Genomic DNA, 19580 nt, shown 5'->3' with positions numbered 1-19580 from the left:
ATTGTAGTCGTACATCTCACTGATACATGAGTGTAATTTAAAATGTGATAGTGACCACGAATACTTCTTATAGGACTTAATCTGGTTGAATACTGAGCCGTTCATACATGAATGAGGGAGTTAAAGTCGATCCTCACGGTGAAGGTCGAGAGGGAGGGGAGCGATGACATCGGCAGGGGGCAGGGGGATGACATCATCAGCGGGAGGAGCCAGAGGAGGAGGAGGAGAGCAGCATCCTTCATCAGACAGAGAGGAGAGAGGAGGGACGAGTGTGAGGAGAGAGATACGGATATAAAACAGCAGAAGAAGAAGACTGATGGTTTCATCTAAGGGACGGACAAGAGACACTAAGGGAAAGACAAGCAGCGAGAGAGAGACCGGAGGCTTTAACTGTGTGTATTGAGGACCATCAGCTGATTGGACCACACATGTTGGAGGGCGGAGCCATGATGGGCAAAGATTACATGTTGGCCATCCTCATAGTCAACTATGACGGTGAGACGCACACACACAAACAGACACACACATATGTATACATAAACACATACCCAGACAATGGGTGTCTGAGTATGTGTTGCATGCATATAAAGAAAAACACACCAACAAACACACACACACATAGGTTTGGGATGTTGTTTTTCTGACACCGTCATGACATCTTGTTGACAACCCACCAATCGCAGCTCTCCATCTTCCAAGACTAACAAAATAACTTCAAAAGTGAACAAACCGCCAGAATAAAGTAACGTAATTAACAACGACGGCTGCTTTCAAAATCTATTAATATCGGCGTGATTACCTTAAACGTAGCTGCTAATGTAGCATTGTAAATACAATGGTTTATACAAGCAGATAAAAGGTAAAAGATAAAACTCTGTTTTATTCTGTTCTGTTCTATTCTTTTACATTACATCACAAGTCATTTAGCTGACGCTTTTACCCAAAGCGACTTACATTGCATTTTAACCCGTGGTTTTATTTTATCCCGGGGAGCAATTAGGGGTTAGGTGTCTTGTCAAGGACACTTCGACTTGGGACATGGACCCGCCAACCCTCTCTACCCCTGCGCCACCGTCGCTCCTATTCTTCTCCATGTCATTGAGAAAGAGGGAATAACTCAATAACTTTTAGACTCAAAACCTAAAAAGAAGATCAAGTGTTGTGGAGGGCTAATAGGTCTGACATTCTGTTAGATGAACCAGGATCGAACGCTCAGAGCGATGCTCTGACTTAAGTTAGCGTTGTTGCCTGAAGCGATCTGAAATGGTTTAAGCAGCTGTTAAATAACTAATAAATTAAGGTGTGTTATAATAGAGGATATTAATATGAACTAGTCATAGCCTAGCAGTTAATAGGTCCACAGTCGTAGCTTAGCAGTTAATAGGTACGTAGTCGTAGCCTAGCAGTTAATAGGTACGTAGTCGTAGCCTAGCAGTTAATAGGTACGTAGTCGTAACCTAGCAGTTAATAGGTACGTAGTCATAGCCTAGCAGTTAATAGGTACGTAGTCGTAGCCTAGCAGTTAATAGGTACGTAGTTGTAGCCTAGCAGTTAATAGGTACGTAGTCGTAGCCTAGCAGTTAATAGGTACGTAGTCATAGCTTAGCAGTTAATAGGTACGTAGTTGTAGCCTAGCAGTTAATAGGTCCGCAGTCGTGGCCTAGCAGTTAATAGGTACGTAGTCGTAGCCTAGCAGTTAATAGGTACGTAGTCGTAGCCTAGCAGTTAATAGGTACGTAGTCGTGGCCTAGCAGTTAATAGGTACGTAGTCGTAGCCTAGCAGTTAATAGGTACGTAGTCGTGGCCTAGCAGTTAATAGGTACGTAGTCGTAGCCTAGCAGTTAATAGGTACGTAGTTGTAGCCTAGCAGTTAATAGGTACGTAGTTGTAGCCTAGCAGTTAATAGGTACGTAGTCGTAGCCTAGCAGTTAATAGGTACGTAGTCGTAGCCTAGCAGTTAATAGGTACGTAGTCGTGGCCTAGCAGTTAATAGGTACGTAGTCGTAGCCTAGCAGTTAATAGGTACATAGTCGTAGCCTAGCAGTTAATAGGTACATAGTCGTAGCCTAGCAGTTAATAGGTACGTAGTCGTGGCCTAGCAGTTAATAGGTACGTAGTCGTAGCCTAGCAGTTAATAGGTACCTAGTCATAGCCTAGCAGTTGATAGGTACGGCTTCTTGCAGGTGATATAATATGCATATTCACACATACTGTATCCTTTACAGTCCAACTTCACTGCAACCTTTGGGAAGCGCTAACACATGTGGACTCTTATTGTGTGTTTGCAGACAACATCTGGACCGACCAGAACCTGCAGCTGGATCCAGATCTACCCTCTGGCTGGAGAACCATCAAAGATTCAACAGGAACGTACTACTGGCACGTTCCCACTGGGGCCACCCAGTGGCAGCACCCCCGGCTCAGTGGGTCATCCCAGCTGCTCGACACGCAGGTCACAACCTGATTACTATATACTAACCTGGTTAACTAACTGGGGAGCTAGTCAGTGTAAACTCAGGTAGTTAGTGTAAACTCAGGTAGTTAGTGTAAAGAAGCTAGTTAGTGACGTTAAACTTTTCCATTTAAACTAAGCTAGCTAGCGTAAAGAAGCTAGTTAGTGGAAGTTAAACTATTCAGTGTAAACTACGGTAGATATTGTAAAGAAGCGAGTTAGTTGAAGTTCAACGTGTGAGTTTAAACCAAGCTAGTTAGTGTAAAGAAGCTATCTAGCTTAAGTTGAACTAGTCAGTGTAAACTAAGGTAGATAGTTTAAAGAAGCTAGTTTGTGTAAACTAAGCTTGACAGTTAAACTAGTTAGTTTAGAAGGTTTAACCTAAACTTGTCGGTATTATGGTAGTGTAAACTAGTGAGTGTAATTTAAGTTAGTTTGAATTAAATAAGTCCGTCTTAATTAAGCTAGTTAGTATTACATTACATTACTTTACATTATTACATCACATGTCATTTAGCTGACGCTTTTATCCAAAGCGACTTACAATAAGAACATTTCAACCATAGGGTACAAACTCAAGAACAAGAAACAAGAAAGTGCGATTTCCTCACATAAGCCGATGTACAACCTGCTGTAGATAAGAACCATTATAAGTCCAATGTAAGTGCTACAGTTAGTTAGTGTGTTAGTGGAGGTAGAGTCTGAAGAGGTGTGTCTTTAGTCTGAAGATGTGAAGGCTCTCTGTGGTCCTGATGTCTTCAGAGACCTCCTTCCACCATTTAGGAGCAGGACGGCAAAGAGTGGAGATCTAGTCGAGTGTTTTGCTCTCAGTGAGGAGGAACAAGCAGTTTATCACATGCAGAGCGGAGAGTGCGGGTCGGGATGTCGGGTTGGACCAGGTCCTGGATGGAAGCTGGACCCCATCCATTCACAGCATGGTACGTGAGCACCAGAGTTTAGAACTGGATGAGCCACCGGTACCAGTGAAGAGAGCGGAGGAGTGGAGGAGAACTTAGGAAGGTTAAAGACCAGTGGAGCTGCTGCATTCTGGATGAGCTGCAGAGGTGGAATGGTGGTAGCAGGAGACCTGCAGGAGAGAGTTACAGTAGTCCAGGAGGGAGACGACAAGAGCCTGAATCAGTACCTTCTTCTGAGTGAGAAGAGGACGTGTTCTCCTGATGTTGTAGAGCGAGTATCTACAGGATGGTGTTGTCAGTGATGTTGGAGTCAGAGAGTCGGCTGTCGACGTTACGCCAAGGTTCCTGCTGTCAAAGTGGGCGTTAACACGGAGTCTCAAAGTTAACAGAATTCCTTCCTGGAAAGAGAAGTAGTTTAGTCTTAGTATCATGAAGCTCGGTTAGCTCAGAATAGCAGGTCTGTCTGAAGTGTTTTCTTCTTCTGTGGTTTTGTATCTCAGCTGAATGGCGGACATCAGAGCTCCAACAAAGAGACAGGAATGAAGCCTGAGACCAGGTAAACACACACCTACACACAAACTCACAAACATATCAACACACACACTTACACAAACACACCTATGACGACACACACATACACACAAACATATCGACACGCACACACCTACACACACGCACAGCTACAATTGGTAGACAAAAATTGTGTTTTTTTACTCAGGTCTTTGCGGCATGAAGATTATCTCAGATACCACAACCCCAATTCCAAGGTAACAACAACAACATGAACAACAACCACACTGTTGTGGAGGAACATACCTTCTCCTCACAATCAACATTATATTTAAACATTCTCATTTGGAATCCAATATTCAGTTTATTAATCAATGAATAAACGAAACCTAGCCGTTGATCTGGATTTGAGGAATCAGCTAACCCGCTAACCAGTTAGCTGCTGACTCATGTTTCTGAATCTGCTGACATCATCAGCAAGGAAGTCACAGGGGTCAAAGATGACATCATTTTAAAATAAACAAAGTGAAAGCAGCAATGTTTTTGGCTCTGGAGCCTTAATCCGCTCTAATCGCTTTAATCTGAGTTAACCTGTCTGTCTCTCTCCCTGTTCGTCTCTCTGCCTGTCTGTCAATCTACATGTCTATCTTTCTGTATCTCTGTCTATCCGCCTGTCTATCTCTCCCCCTGTCTGTATGTCTGTCCGTCTGTGTGCTTGTTGGTCTCTCTTCCTGTCTCTCCATATGTCTGTCTCTCTACCTGCTCCCCTGTCCATCTCTGTACAAGTCTGTCTCTCTTCCTATCGGTCTTCCTGTCGGTTTCTCTACCTGTCTGTCTTTCAGTGGTTTGCAGTTCGCTCTCTGGGCTGGCTGGAGGTGGAAGAGGAGGACCTGTCTCCCGGTCGTAGCAGTCTCGCTCTCAGTAACGTCATCCAACAGCTGTCTCACTGCGGCAGCCCAGAGCAGAGAGACAGGCAAGGGGCCCGGGGGGAGGTGAGACAAGATCTGCATTGAACCCGTGTACCTGTTTGTGAGTTGGTGGACTGACCCGTCTGTCTGTTTGCAGGGTCAGGAGATGATGCTGGTACTGAAGAAGGACACTCTGACTTTGTTGGACCCTTTAGACCACACTTCACTGCACTGTCAGCCAATCAGCAACATCCGTGTATGGGGTGTGGGCTGCAACAACGGCAGGTGAGCCAATAAGTTACCTGGGACATGGAGGGGACGAGATGGGAGGAGCTAGCCTAACAAGTATTCATCTGCTTCCAGTACTAGTGTAAGCCATCACTTCCCTCTGCCTCAAGTCTTTGTTCTAAGCACAGCTAACACCTACCCTTGCTTTCAGTATTTATGCTAAGCTAAGCTAATCGTTGCCCCTGCTTCCGTTCTTTGTGCTACGCAAAGCTAACAATTGTACCCTGCGTCCATTCTTTTGCTAAGCTAGACTATTACCATACGCTCACAGTTAGATGTTTCTGCATGCTAAGCTAGCTCACCTTTTAGTTTGTTTACCTGTATTTGCACTAACAATGTCACTCTCCCCCCCACTGCTCCACCTGGGCAGAGACAGGTAAACCTCTCTACCTTTCCCTCTTCAGAGACTTCACTGCCTCCTCCTTTGTGTCAGGGTATTTATTGATTTTGACCTTCTGATCATGTGATCAATCAGCTGGTCGGCCTCAACATGGCATTGTTTGTGTGTCTGTCTCTGTGTGTGTGTCTCTGTGTCTATTTCCGTTTGTGTTTGTGTGTGTGCATACAGGGACTTTGCCTTTGTGGCCGGCGATAAGGACAGCTGTGTGTTGAAGTGTCACGTGTTTCGCTGTGATGCTCCAGCCAAAGCCATCGCCATGGCGCTGCACGAGATGTGCTCCAAGGTGGGTCCCTCAAGTCACCTGACACATGAAGCGCAATGTTTACCGCGTTAGCATGAGCATGTTAGCATTAGCCAATTGGCTGTAAACACGACGGGACCGCTGTGTTAATTTCTCTCTAGATGATGTCAGAGAAGACATCAATGAGGCCGTCTCGCTCGCTGACAATGGAGAGTATCTCACCCGAAGACCTGCCCCGACAAGGTGACACCTATTCTCTGACAACACGCCCTACTCTCTGATTGGCAGCCCACTGATTAGCTATTGTCATTTCAGTGGAGTTTCAGGAGGCGATGAGAAAGCAGGTCCAGAAGTTTGATGTGCAGTACGTTGGTAACCTGCCGGTGTCCAGAGCAATGGGTAGGAGGGCAAAACACCTGAAATCCCCTGAAATGATTTCTTAGTAGTTGAACATTTGTAAACGCTTTGTGTATTTGGGATCATTTGTGTGACGTCATCAGGTGTGCTCTCCCCTGATGTGCCACAGGTATGGAGGTATTGAACAGAGCGATAGAGAGCATCATGAACTCCACGGACAGAGACGAGTGGGAGGCGACGGTGATCCACATCACCGATAACATCTTGTCCCTGTGGAAGGGAAAGGTACAACCATTCCTACTCTGTTCATTCACCTGGAGGGCGTAGCTCACTGTTTTTCTACCTCTCCTTGAAAACCCCAACAGGAAGGGGAGGAGCCTCTCTGGGAGTGCCAGGTGCGTTTTCTCACCTTCCTGGGCGTCGGCCACGACAGCCGCACCTTTGCCGTGATAGTGGACGGCGGCACGCAGAGGTTCGAGTGTCACGTGTTCTGGTGCGAGCCGGATGCGGGAAACCTGTCTGAGGCGGTGCAAGGAGCGTGTATGGTGAGTGGCACACCTGGTCAGGTGAGCTGTCAGCTGAACCTCAAAGATGTGAGGTCATGGATACATTACGTCGTCCTCCTTCTCGACCCTCAGGTCCAGTATCAGAAGTGTCTGGTAGCTCAGACTCCGCCTCCGAGGACCAAGTCATGGCGTGCGGCTTCGTCGAAGGTCAAACGGGCAAACTCCGTGGACTCCTTCCCGCCTATAACCTCCAATCTCCAAGGCAACAGCAATAGCGGCGGCGCGATGATACCCAGGATGACCAAGGGCGACAGCGGCGTGAGGAGGGGGATGCTGGCCTTCTTTGAAACTTTTCAGAAACAAGCCGCCATCTCCTAAGGAAGGGGCGGAGCCAACAGAGACTTGAGTCATCAGGTGGCCGATCCTCCAGAACTGAAATGGGTCTGCCTCAAAATCACAGTGACATATGGGAGACCATAAGGGTTGCATCCTCTTGCCTCATCCTCGTCTCTGACTATCGCTCTTGCCATCTCTCGTCTCGTCTCGCTTTTGTCTCCTCTTGACGTTTCTCGCCTCCTCCCCTCTTCTTCTACCGTCTCCTCTTGTCTACTATTATTGACTTGCGTTTCCTCATCTTGTCTCTTCTCTTCTCTCATCTCCTACTATCGCCCGCTGACCCCTCTCAGTAGTTATTAGCTTTGATTAACATAGCTTAGCTTAGCAAAGGCTTTCTGACTGCAGGTTGAACAACTTCAAGGAAATGTGTTGGGATGCTAGCATGATGCTAACATTAAGCTAACGTGGGTTTTTCATGTAATCCAACGTGACAGAAACCGACATGTTTCAGAGACTCAATCGTCCCTCACAGCTTTTGATCTACTTTCCAGGATGATCCAGTCATAAATAAACGAGAAACATCAGAAGAGATATTATTGACAAAGAAACAACAATTTCAGGAGAATACATGAACTCAGAGAAGAAGAAAAGCATTGTCCACATTCTGGCCAACAGTGGGCAGAAATACTGGTGTTGTGTTTATTCATTTACCTGTATTCTTCTTCTGGGTTTGTTTCACACGGCAGGTAAGACGTTGCCATGGTGACAGCTGCTTACAACAACTCAAAACGCAGTCTGAGGAAAGTCTAACCCGAACCCAGAAAGAGAGAAAGCAACAACTATATTTCTACATAATATTTGAGTAAACACATCAGCAATTTCTTGCAATAATTAGTTGTGCATAAATAGAGAAATATGTTAAAATTATTTAAAGTGTTGGAATGATTAGACATATACATTGCAGTAATTAGAGAAAATTGTTGCAATAATTTGAGAAATAAGCAGTCATTAAAGAGATAGAAATTGCAATAATTGGACAAAAACATTTTCTTGAAGTATCAAGTATTCATCAAGATATTTTAATACAATTTTGACTTTTCTTGTAAAAAGTGGACTCCTTTCCAGGAGATGTTTTCCAGTTTCCTGATTCTCCGTCACACAGATGTTATTGAAAGTACTTTAATTACTAACTAACTACATTAGATCTAAGAAGAAGAAGCTTGAATGAGCACTAAAGTCCAGCGTGTTTTTGAAGGGTGCAGTAGAAGAACAATCCAACGGTCAGTGAAAGCATTACTACATTCATCGAAACTTTATCTTAGTGGAAGTCAACGGCAGTTTGACTCCTAGACTCGCAGTTTGCATGTCGGCACAAATGAGAGCATGGGAGGTCATTGAAGGAGGAGCTACAGAACGTCAAGTAGCAGCTGCCTCCTGATTGGCTGCAGCGTCTGTCGCTAGAAGCTTCGGTGTGTTTATGTTGGGAAATCTCAGGCAGTTTTTTGTCGTTGTGTCTGTATGTCTGAAATACTTTGGCATCAAGCCAGCTGATGATGTCATGTAGAGACAATCCAAAAGTAAACAAGGTACCGACTTACACGACTGACGTTTAATTTTGTTTTACGGTCGTTGTTGATGTAGCACGTGCTAAAAGCTAAACATAGGCCAGGGCCCTAGTCCTCGTACGTGGCTAACTGGGTTAGCCTGATCATTTTCAGGATAAGAGGATGTAGATCTGGCTTTTCGGTTCCCCGAATCAGGTTCGGCTAAATCACCATAGCAAAAACTGGGCAGCTCTCTTTAGGGTTGCCACCCGTCCCTTAAAATACGGAATCATCCCGTATTTGAGAAGAAAATAACGCGTCCCGTTTTGAATCAATACGGGACGGGGTTTGTCCCGTATTTTCCGAGCTGTCGTCAATGCAGCATCCTATTCGGCCCCGTATTGGGTAATACTCGCTGCCATCGTTTCTGTGCTAAAGGTGGCAACCGCAGCTCTCTTCCTCATCGATGAACAAACGCGGCTTGGACCGGAGTCCGATTTCTTGGCGTGAAGAAATGTGTGGCGGGAGTGCGTGACACTTCAGAGCCCTGGATGAAGGAGCGATATCAGTTAGATTAACGCCCCCCCCCCAAAAAAATGATGGGGAGGAAAGGCAAGAAACCTTTAGAGACAGATGACGTAAAATACATTCAATTCATCCGACAGAAAGAATTCAAATACACATTATCTCCTCATATGCGTTCATGGGCATCCGCTGCTCGCAAGCGGAGAAAAAGACGCTCTTCCTTTAAGCTCATTTGCAGTTAAAAATCCCGGTTTCGGTGATTCTTCCGTCTTCTAACGTAGGACGCGCACGCGCGATCATCGGGATGATTGACATCTGGTTCAAACTAACGAGACCGTTTGAGCGCCGATCAGCCTTTGAGGAACCGAAATTGGCCGATGATAATCATCTCGTTCATTTGAGCTGGATTATTGGAGATTTGATCGACTTGGTTGAACCACGTAGGAAGTCCTATAGAGCAGCGGTTATTAATACGTTTGTATTACACTCACAAGGTTTTTTTCACCTGAGTGGAAACACTGTTTGGCCAAAAACAACTATATGCGCTGTTTAGTTTTGCAAAGAACTCCCGGAAAACAGAAATACTGCGTACGGGAACGAAAATGGAGATGCCGGGGATTGAACCCGGGGCCTCATACATGCGAAGCACGCGCTCTACCACTGAGCTACATCCCCCGCTCACACATCTGTGCTTTTACTTGTTATAATGATCATGTATTACCTCAGATAAACACATCATTATTTCGATCTGCGTTTTCGGGACTATAAGAGCTGGCGCGTGTTTCTGCGTCTTTCCGCGTCGACGCGCTGGTTTCACTTCCTGGTTGTAAAGTCGTGCGTGTGTTGCAGAGCGATTCACCTCCAGAACAACAGGTGGAGTCACGTGTTTGAAGACGACCTAGAGAGTCACGTCTTTGTGTGTGGAAGTCGTTGGTTGCTTTATTTATTGATCATAGACTTTATTGCCCCGTGTATCCACACTGCTGCTTTTCATCAAGGACACATTTGTCCCGTATTTTCCTCCACGACTTTGTCCCCTCGTTTGTGGAGATCTCCCTCCATGAATCAGAGGCCATCCGGCGTCCTCATAGTCCGCCAATGACGGCTTGTACAAGCGCTCATATTTAAAAGCTCTTCAATCTGATCCGTTCTCTCGTAAACGTTCTTCCTTTTAATAACGGCCGTATTGTGCTGTGAAAACGGAGACGTGAGACTCCGTAAAGGACGTAGTCAGCAGACCAATCACAGCCTGGTGCTGCAGGAGGCTGCAAAGCTTTAGACGCTAGTCTACAAAAATGGGTCGACGCACGCAAGGAGGCGTGAAAAGACACGCAAGAGCCCCTCGCGTGTCTCTTGCGTGTCCCTTGCGTCTCTCTGAAAACGCAGAAGCATAAACTAGGCTTCAGGCTTCCTCTATCAAGCAGATCAAAAGTAACGTAATGATGTACCGTCCGGTGGGCCGCACCTGCACCTTATGTCTTTAATCAATGGTATTTGACATAAGCTGCGATGGCCGAGTGGTTAAGGCGTTGGACTTGAAATCCAATGGGGTCTCCCCGCGCAGGTTCGAACCCTGCTCGCAGCGGACGGCTGTAAACTTTTCTCTCGGGTTATTGCAGTGGGACAAATACACTAAAGTTTAAGATCGCACCTTAAAATAAAACTCACACACAACAGGATTGTTAATTGTTAACCTACCTCAACAAGTTTACCTTTCTGAAGTCTGTACAAACCCTAGGCGAGTTATCAGGCTTCGGGGACCAACTAGAAAATGATGGGAGAGCAATTTTATTTTCCAGCATGTAAGCAACTTCAGAGTCCAGATGTTTAAGCATCTCTGGAGACATACGGTATAAACGCAGTTTAATTGGTTGTGCATCTCTTACATCTCTAACATCATGTTCGATCCAATTTGTGCATGTAGGAACATCATTAAACAGGCACAGATACTGCCGGATTAGACCAGACACCTCATCACGCTTGGACTCAGGTAAATGCACCAACAGACCATCAAGGTTACAAAGAGTCTCAGAATTTAGACGACCATACAGTACAACAAACTGTCATCTGGTTCTGGCACCTCATCTACGCTCTGTGATCCAGACACTGAACTCTCAAGCAAAGCAGGAGGCACCTCGTCACCCACTGACTGGCTTACATCAGACTCTCATTCATTATAAGGCTTATAATGAATGAGTGGGTGGGTGCTGGGGGGCCGAGAGGATGTGGACTTCTATTGGACCGGCCCTTTACTCTGGAGGGGGCCGGGAAAGTTTGTGCCCCCTGCTGTAGCCGTTGCCCCGGCAACCCAATACGGGATAAGCTGTCTCTTTATTTGAATCTCCCTCTACCCCCAAAACAACCGCTCACTAGCTCGAACCCTGACCCCTGCTTCCCCTCAGCCTCAACCCCCACAAACATACACAACAACACCCCCTGACAATCCCACGATCCAACGTGACCTCCTCGCTTCAGTAAATGTGACAACCTCATTCTTGTCTCATTTGCATAACACGTCACTGCGTCATACTTCTATTTTTATCATCATCATCGCAATAACCGCAGGAGGCGCTGATGTTCCGCTGTACCTCCTCCTGACACCACCGAGGAAGAAGCAGGAGGACCGATCATTAGCCGAGGTTAGCAGTTAAGCTAGCTGGCGCCATGGCGGCAGTGCGCAGTTTAATGGCGGCGAAACCAGACAGCGGCACCGACTCCGAGTCTGACTCCGACCGGGACGCCCGCGAGGCCGAACCGATGGAGGTGGAGGAGGGAGAGCTGGAGGCGGAGGACATCTCCGTTAACCGGTCCTTGAAAGAGCTGCTGCCTGTGAGTAACTGGAGGAGGCCGCTCTCAGACCGGGGACTGGCGTAGCATCGTCTCCCAGGGACTTTACGTTACTTGAGGCCCGTTAGGTCTTGAGGTCTTAACGTCTACTGGTTAAGCGGTGGGGCCCAACGGTGACCTGTAGGGTCAAGCGGTTACCGGTTACCGACTACCGGGGATCGTCACGCGTCGGCTTGTTGTTCTGCTAACCTTTCCCTCGGTGCAGAGGAGGCTCCGGGAAGAAAGGTGGCACTTAAACCCTTTTTCAGGGTGAAATAGGCTTGTTTTAATAATTTTAAATAATGTAATAATTAGGAAACCGTTGTGATTCACGCGCAGTCGCAGATGAATTCTGCCGTTTAAAGGATGAGAGATGTTTGATTGATTGATTTACTCCTGTGTGGATGCTCACAACAGATCGATACCTGCACAGGTGATGGGGTTTACAGGGTTTAGGTGTAAAGGCGTTTCAGTTGTCTTCAGTAATACGCGAAAGAGTTGTAAATGATTGTTTTACATTCATTTATGTTTGAATCAACACCCCTCACAGGTTTTTGCTCATGAGTGAGGTTTTGTTCTTCAGGATACGAGCCGGCGGTACGAGAACAAGGCCGGAGCCTTCATCACCGGGATCGACGTCAACTCAAAGGTACCATCACATTAATGTGCATCATGTGACGTGTGTAAGCATGGCGACGTCACAGCTGTCACAGCATGTCAGTCTCCAGGTAACAAACAAACCCTGATGCTTCTCCGAATTTCTGCTTCTGAAAACGTTTACGTTCCGAAGATCGTTGTGAGACAAATTCATCATATTGAGGAATTTTCTGGATTAATTAAGACAACCCTTGACCTTCAATGGGTTTTCTTTGTCTTTTAGCTATTGTTGATTTACTGTTCGACTATGAAGGAACACGTATGGAAGTATGTGGTAAACATTCTTGCAACTGGCTTCATGAGGTCGTCTCACAGAAGGTTCTCCAACAGTCTCAAAGGAGAGATTTAAAATGAGGCATAAAGAATAAAAATGTCTTCTTTCGCTCTGAGGGTTAAAGGTGCATTTGTGTTCTTCAGGAGGCCTTTGAGAGGAAGGAGAAGCGTGCGAGACGATTCCACCTCCCCCCTGAGGAGAAGGAGGAGCAGAGGAACGTGCTGATGGACAAAGACACCATGAAGAAAGGTACAGTGAAGGCATCACGCCTTCTTCGGTGGTACTAATGACCACCCCTGTGCTCTTCTTCTGTGGTGCTAATGAGCACTTCTGTGGCGCTTAGCTATCCCCAACCTGCGGATGGAGGCCATCTACGTGACTGGTGTGGACGACATGAGCACTCAGGACATCTTTGGATACTTCAAAGAGTATCCTCCTGCTCACATCGAGTGGATCGACGACGCCTCCTGTGAGACGCACACACGTACACACACACGCGTGGGGGGGGGCTTTAGGGGACTTGTACCATGTGACGAGGATTATGAATCGCGCCTCCTGGTTGCCTAGGTAACGTGGTCTGGCTCGATGACGACACCTCCATCCGGGCCCTCGTCAACAGCAGCCGGATGACTAGCCCAGAGACGGTTGCCACGGAGACGCAGGGCACCAACGAGCCGCCGGCCGACGCGCCCAACGATCTCAGCGAAAGTGCCAAAGGTCAAAGGTCAGAGGAGGACCAACCGGAAGCCGTGAAGGAGAGCTGCGAGGAGGTCGAGGTGAAAGACAGAGACGAGCAAAAACCCAAGAAGGAGGCCGTGCAGGTAGAGATTATTGGTTACTGCTGCGAACCGGTCGACATCATTGATTATGGGCTCATTGATCGTCTCAGGTGGCGGACCTGTCGCTGGTGGAGAGAGAGTCTCTGCTGAGGAACGAGCTGCGAGCAGCCATCAAACCCTTCAAAGGAAACAAGCTCCTGCTGCGCTTCGCCACGCATGGTGAGTCTCTGCTGCGCTAAGTGATGCTAAGCTAATGGCTGTTAGTTAAAATGTGATTCCCTTCTCCAGACGATAAGAAGGAGCTCGGCGCCGCTCGGCGAAGCCGATACTACATGAAGTACGGAAACCCGAACTACGGAGGCATGAAGGGAATCCTCAGCAACTCGTGGTGGGACTCGAACCCTCGTGTCCAATCAGAAGCCTTTACATCGTGCATGTTTAATGTGTCAATGTCTCCAGGAAGAGGAGGTTCCACAACCGGAGGATCCAGAGGGACGTCATCAAGACAAAGAAGCCTCTGATTGGAGACAACATGGGACACACGCCGCCGTACACGCACCGGCACTCCGGTAACTGCTGTCCGTCCCCGTTGCCGTGACAACACCGGGCTGAAAATAATACAAGAACAAGTGTCGCGCGTTTTATTGGGGCAGAAGAATCGTAATGAATGATAAAGTTCTATCAAAATAACGGAGTAGAGAAATCGTCAAATTATAAGAGATGCGCGTGTTCACGTAGTCTCAATTCTTCACTTGGAGGAATGAATAATTCTGATAAATATAACAAAGCCACTGGTATTGTGACATGTAATGTATTAGGTTGTTAAGTCAGGAGCTGTGATGTTGTTCTTCCCTCCAGCCGACCTGGTCAACCTGCCGGAGGAGCCTATCAAGGAGGAGGAGGAGGAAGATGAGGAGGACGAGGACATGGAGGATGACCGGGTGGTGGAGTACAAGGAGAGAGGCGACAGGGCTGCTGTGGCGGGGTCAGCCCGGCCGGTGGCGGGGGGGGCGGCGCCGCGCAGTAACCGGGCAGAGCGCTCTCTGTCTCCGTGGTCGGAGTCAGACGAGATGGACTACGACCTGGAGCTGAAGATGATCTCCACGCCGTCGCCCAAGAAGAGCAAGAAGATGACGATGTACGCCGACGAGCTGGACGGCCACTTGAAGAGCATCCGGTCAGAACCAAGGGCTTTTATTTTGAAAAGAAAGCCATTCATCTTTAAAATATTAATAGAAAAAGAATAGAATGTTGTCTACTTGTTTTAATAAATACTATATTTAAAACATCTGGTGGTGTCGGCAGGAACCGGGTCGGAGAGTCTCAGACCAGAACCAAGTCGCCCCCCCCCCCGAAGATGACCGACGTCCGGCAGCTTCTGGAAGAGAAGAGGAAAGGAAGTCAGCACCGACCGCCGCCCCCAGGAGCCCCCGGCGGGAAGACAGGTCAGCTGGTCGGACTCATGTGGGTCAGACACACACCTGTCAGCCCGTCTCACTCTCCCCTCGTCTCTCTGCAGACGTACGGCAGCGGTTGGGGAAACGACGGTACTCCCCCGACAGACAACGCTCCCCCTCCCCCTTCTCCCCCAGAGACACGCCCCCCGCCAGAGAGCCAATCAGAGACGTGCACGGCCGACTGGGCACGGCCATCCAGGAGAAGAAAGGGGTCTTCTCCAAGTCGTCCAATGACAAAAAGACAAGTACGAGTCTCTAACGTCTGTATCTCTATTCATGTTTTCATTATCGTCCTGATGGATTTGTCCACAACGCAGCTAAATGTCCTCATTAGCATACCAGCCACCCGGTCGCTTTTCACTTTTAAGTCAAAATAGGTCGTCCACATGAATTGTGTTCATCCATAGTCTTTATTTGGGGGGGGCTCTGAGAATGAGACAAGGACATCTTTGACGTGTGTGTGTGTGTGTGTGTGTGTGCGCGTAGGCGCCCTGTGGAGCAGACTCGGTTCCGGTGAAGACGACACCAATGGTGCCGCTGGGCGTCCCGAGCGGGGATCGAGCAGCCGGCCCTCGGGTCTGTTCTCTTCTTCGGGGAAAGGCGACGTTGGCAGCAGCAAAATGGGAGGAGTCACGGAGGAGGAGGATGACTCCACCCTGCAGGAGATGTGGGGCGCCATGATCAAACGGAAGCAGCAGGTGAGCCCCCAGCTGAAGAAGAGCCGGCTGGACCAACTGCCGTCTCTGCAGATCGAGATCAGCCGGGACAGCAGCGAGGAGTCCGACGCCTGAGGGGGGGGGCTCCTCGTCCTACAGAGACTCGCTCACTGTTCACTGGAGATCTCCTCTTCATCTTGTTAAAGTTGGAAACACGGCTGCATTTAGTGGAGTAGAACAAATAGTTACTGAAGATTAGCAGCAACACCTGAGAGCAGCGCTGCACCTGAAGGACTTGACGGGAAGAGACCGGACCCCCCCCCCCCCTCCATCTGCTATATGAAACAACTGTGTTCATTCTTAACACTCTAATAAAAATGTGTTGGGATGAAGCAGGGCATCATGGGAAATCCAATCCAGCTCCTCCAGTGAATCATTCCTTCGTTGCCGCGGCCACAGCGGACCGTGAAGTTTGTGGGGTCCTGTGGGAGTTGACCCCTGACCTTGTGACTCTGTTTTAGAACCGGAAACCAACTCTTAAGAGGAAATCGACGTTGTTTATCCTCTGGTGGGGAATTAATTTCTGCCGTTTTTTTAATGACTAATTCGTGCTCTTATTGTTGAAGCCACAGTGTGACATCAGTGACGTCACAGCTGGTCCTGAGTTCACATAATCAAGGTGTTGAATAATGTTTCATTTTACATTACAGGGAATATAAACTGGTATCTATTAGTTAATCAGTTCAGATGATATCTTTATTGTTGTTCGTCTCTGTGGTTAAAATAAATCATTAAAAACAACTATTAAAGAGAAATAATGGCACAGCAATTTAAATCTAGTGTGGAAGGTTTTTTTTCATAAAATATAAAGTTGTCATGTCTTAAGTTAATTTAACAGTAAAATCGTGGATAACATGTCCCATGTGTGACCTTGAAAGGGGCGGCGTCTAACGTTTAAATCAGGAGACAACCTGGGATGGTTTGGGGCGTTGCTACACACTGATTGACAGGTATCAAATAGACCATATAGCATGTGATGCTTTAGGGGCGGGGCTACATGCATAACATTCAGGATACATTAAGGATACAAACTCGAGCAAGAAACATGAAAGTGCAATTTCATCAAATAAGCCGATTTACAATTTGCATTTCTTCCAGAAGTTGAGTTATTAAAGAGGAAACAATTCAGTTGTACAGGAATGAAAGAAAGACAATAACGGAGCTAGGTCGATGAATGGATATGCAGCATTTGATTTAAAACATAAACCACTAAAGATTGGGAGACTGTGGCGTTTGGAGTAGAGAGGGAGGTTGGTGGTTCAAACCCCGGCTGCTCAATGTCCCGTGTCAAAGTGTCCCTGAGCAAGACCCCCACCCTTAACGGCTCCCCGGTTAAATAGCATGACGTGATGGTCAGAGAAGACTGATAATTGTTTTGCATCTGTTTTTTTAGATTGTTGGTCATCGATAAAAAAAGCATTCAGACATTTTGTATTTATATTCCATTTAGTTTTCTGAAACCCCTTCTTTTGCTAATTTGATATCTTCAGTTTTTCCGGTTGTGTTTGTCTTGCTTCGGCTCTATTTTCAGCAGGAAGTGAGACCTCTGCGTGGTGGAGCACCCAGGAAGCAAAATGACACTTCAACATCTGGAAATAGATTTGTGTTGAGTTCTTTTCATTTACCTATTCATTCATGTTTCTATATGTATTATATGTATAGCATACGGCAGGATGCTCTCCATCACACTGTAGAAGCGTTGTGATGTGTTAAGGGACCAAGTGAGGTCTTCAATTCATTTTATTTTGTAGAGCCCAAAATCTCAAATTACACATTTGTAAAGAGGGCTTTACAGTCTGTACACATGTGACATCCTCTGTCCCGAAACCCTCACATCAGCACAGGAACAACTCCCCCCAAACAAGGAAGAAACCTCAGTGAACCTCAGAGGAGGATCCGTCTCCTGATGGACCACAATGATGTCACGAGTACAGAATGAACAATGTAGACGATGAACAAGACATTCAGTTCATATGACGGATTCATATAATAGTGAGTAGTAAGCAGGACCACTGCAGGGACAACCTCCATCACATAGAACCACCATCACATAGAACCACCGTCAGATAGAACCACCATCCACAGAACCACCGTCACACAGAACCACCGTCAGATAGAACCACCATCCAGAGAACCACCGTCAGATAGAACCACCATCCACAGAAGCTTGTGGGGAGGGAGAGCACAAAGACTTTAGGATCAAAGGGTCATGTTGGTTTATGATGACAGTAATAGTAATATGATTCATATTTATGATGATGATGATGATGATGATGGCAGCAGCAGGTGTCAGCAGGGCCACGGTAGGAAGCAGGAACAGGGTCCAGATAGAACCATGATCCATGGAAACCTGTGAGACGGTAAAGCACAAATACTCCGTAGAAGAAACAATTTTGCTGCATTCATGTTTACAGCAATAGAAATGGAAATATCCATGGTGTTAGAAGTGGTAGATGTCCACGGGCCAGGCAGGAGTCAGGACCAGGGTCCAGATGGAACTACGATCTACGGAGACCTGCTAGGGGAGAAAGCACAAAGAAGCTGAATTAGTAATCTACATTAATGAGATGTGGAGTATTGTAGAAGGAGAGAGTGAGAGAGGAGCTTGTGTGTCCTAAGAAGTCCCCATAGCAGCTTAACTAAGGGCTGGTCTGTAAATGCAGAGGCACCAGCAAGTGCCTTGTAGGTGAGGAGAAGTACCTTAAAATCTGCTCTTGATTTAACAGGGAGCCAGTGCAGAGAAGTTAATACAGGAGTGATATGATCCCTTTTCTTAGTTCTTGTTAACGTGTCACGTGCTGCAGCATTCTGAATCAACTGGAGAGGCTTAAGAGATTTACAAGAGCAGCCTGATAGAATTACAGTAATCCAGTCTAGAAGTAACAAACGCATGAAGTAATTTTTCTGCAACACTTTGAGACAGGAAGTTCCTGATTTTCGATATATTATGTAAATGACAAAAGGCAGTCCTCTTTATAGTCTTCATTATATGAGAGTTGAAGGTCATATCCTGGTTGAAGAGAACGACAAGATTCTTGACGGTGCTGCTGGGTACCAAAGTGTATCACGTGACAACTGAGTTGGAAGGCGCTCTGGGCCTATAATCAAGAGTTTAGCATCAGGGAGTTGCAGGTAATTCAAGTTTAGATGTCTCCGAGACATTTTTGAAGTCTAACAAGCTGGTCGGTCTCCTCTGGTTTGATCAACAGATACAGCTAAATATCGTCTGCATATAAATGGAAGTTTATGCAGTGTTTTCTGATAACGTCGCCCAAAGGAAGCATTTACAGGGTAAATACAATTGTCCAAGTACAGAACCTTGTGGGACTCCGTGACCAACATTGGTGGTCTTCGAGGATTCACCGTTTACAAGCACAAACTGGGATCCATCTGATAAATAGGGTTTAAACCACCGAAGTGCAGTTCCTTTGATACCAATCAAATGTTCTAGTTTCTGCAACAGGATACAATGATCTGACCTTTTACTCCTACTTTCTTTCTTCCTTCGCTCTGTCACTCAGTCCCTCTCCTCTTACTCACAAAGCCGGCAATCACCATGACTACATCTTCACTAGAAACTGCTCATATAAAATCATGCCGCTTGCAGCAACGCGCTGTGCCATACAGACATCTGTGGGATGGTGAGAGCTTCACGCTGGTCTTATCTGTCCCCAAACGTCTTCTGTATTGAGGATAGAGGACACTGACTGAGCTGTGGCCTCCACACACGAGACAAAAAGGGACATTTTCATTGACTAACAACACTCGACATCTTTTACACGCATACTTGAAATTGGTTTGAAAACGCTTGGGGGGAAAAAACTGCCAGAGTGAAAAGACCTGCGGCTGCAAATCTCTCTCAAAAAGCCAAGAAGAAGAAAGACCCA

At 46.8% G+C, this 19580-nt stretch overlaps 2 protein-coding genes and 2 non-coding genes across 6 annotated transcripts; 3 read left to right on the top strand and 1 right to left on the bottom strand.

Annotated features, from left to right (window-relative positions):
* The first annotated feature begins 165 nt into the window (after window positions 1–165).
* Window positions 166–7943, top strand: apbb3 (amyloid beta (A4) precursor protein-binding, family B, member 3). Of its 2 annotated transcripts, XM_040182677.2 has the most exons (12): window positions 166–495; window positions 2289–2452; window positions 3870–3925; window positions 4088–4136; window positions 4722–4871; window positions 4945–5072; window positions 5644–5758; window positions 5878–5959; window positions 6032–6115; window positions 6243–6358; window positions 6439–6618; window positions 6712–7943. In XM_040182677.2, exons 1-12 carry the CDS (start codon window positions 429–431, stop codon window positions 6955–6957), a joined length of 1437 nt encoding a protein of 478 aa, XP_040038611.1. In that variant the 5' UTR covers window positions 166–428; the 3' UTR covers window positions 6958–7943. The 2 variants fall into 2 exon arrangements, with proteins under 2 accessions (XP_040038611.1, XP_077963241.1); XM_078107115.1 differs by lacking the exons at window positions 3870–3925; window positions 4088–4136 and having other exon boundaries at window positions 247–495.
* Window positions 7944–9587: 1644 nt separating this feature from the next.
* On the bottom strand, window positions 9588–9659 carry trnaa-cgc (transfer RNA alanine (anticodon CGC)). The gene has a single exon. It is a non-coding gene; the product is annotated as a tRNA-Ala (tRNA).
* Window positions 9660–10487: 828 nt separating this feature from the next.
* Window positions 10488–10569, top strand: trnas-uga (transfer RNA serine (anticodon UGA)). Its single transcript has one exon. It is a non-coding gene; the product is annotated as a tRNA-Ser (tRNA).
* Window positions 10570–11286: 717 nt separating this feature from the next.
* ncbp3 (nuclear cap binding subunit 3) lies at window positions 11287–16462 on the top strand. Of its 2 annotated transcripts, none has more exons than XM_040181968.2 (12): window positions 11287–11813; window positions 12394–12459; window positions 12885–12990; window positions 13085–13210; window positions 13309–13562; window positions 13631–13739; window positions 13809–13908; window positions 13980–14089; window positions 14379–14697; window positions 14826–14965; window positions 15040–15222; window positions 15464–16462. In XM_040181968.2, the coding sequence occupies exons 1-12, from the start codon at window positions 11649–11651 to the stop codon at window positions 15766–15768; spliced, it is 1983 nt and encodes a 660-aa protein (XP_040037902.1). In that variant the 5' UTR covers window positions 11287–11648; the 3' UTR covers window positions 15769–16462. The 2 variants fall into 2 exon arrangements, with proteins under 2 accessions (XP_040037902.1, XP_077963240.1); XM_078107114.1 differs by having other exon boundaries at window positions 11551–11813; window positions 13309–13517.
* Window positions 16463–19580: the final 3118 nt, after the last annotated feature.

This window comes from Gasterosteus aculeatus, chromosome 7 (genome assembly GCF_964276395.1).
Source record: "Gasterosteus aculeatus chromosome 7, fGasAcu3.hap1.1, whole genome shotgun sequence".
Classification (NCBI taxonomy): Eukaryota; Metazoa; Chordata; class Actinopteri; order Perciformes; family Gasterosteidae; genus Gasterosteus; species Gasterosteus aculeatus.
The sequence above is the reverse complement of the archived record's forward strand: the minus strand, read 5'-3'. Positions and strand labels throughout refer to the sequence as shown.

What these genes read in the sequence shown, in the direction of transcription:
- apbb3 (XM_040182677.2), top strand. Translation starts at nt 429, where the DNA reads ATGTTGGAGGGCGGAGCCATGATGGGCAAAGATTACATGTTGGCCATC. An exon ending in ACCACAACCCCAATTCCAAG is followed by an intron (nt 4,137 to 4,721) that starts GTAACAACAACA and finishes TCTGTCTTTCAG; the next exon opens with TGGTTTGCAGTTCGCTCTCT. An exon ending in GTGGGCTGCAACAACGGCAG is followed by an intron (nt 5,073 to 5,643) that starts GTGAGCCAATAA and finishes GTGTGCATACAG; the next exon opens with GGACTTTGCCTTTGTGGCCG.
- ncbp3 (XM_040181968.2), top strand. Translation starts at nt 11,649, where the DNA reads ATGGCGGCAGTGCGCAGTTTAATGGCGGCGAAACCAGACAGCGGCACC. An exon ending in GCTGCGCTTCGCCACGCATG is followed by an intron (nt 13,740 to 13,808) that starts GTGAGTCTCTGC and finishes TCCCTTCTCCAG; the next exon opens with ACGATAAGAAGGAGCTCGGC. An exon ending in GTCCAATGACAAAAAGACAA is followed by an intron (nt 15,223 to 15,463) that starts GTACGAGTCTCT and finishes GTGTGCGCGTAG; the next exon opens with GCGCCCTGTGGAGCAGACTC.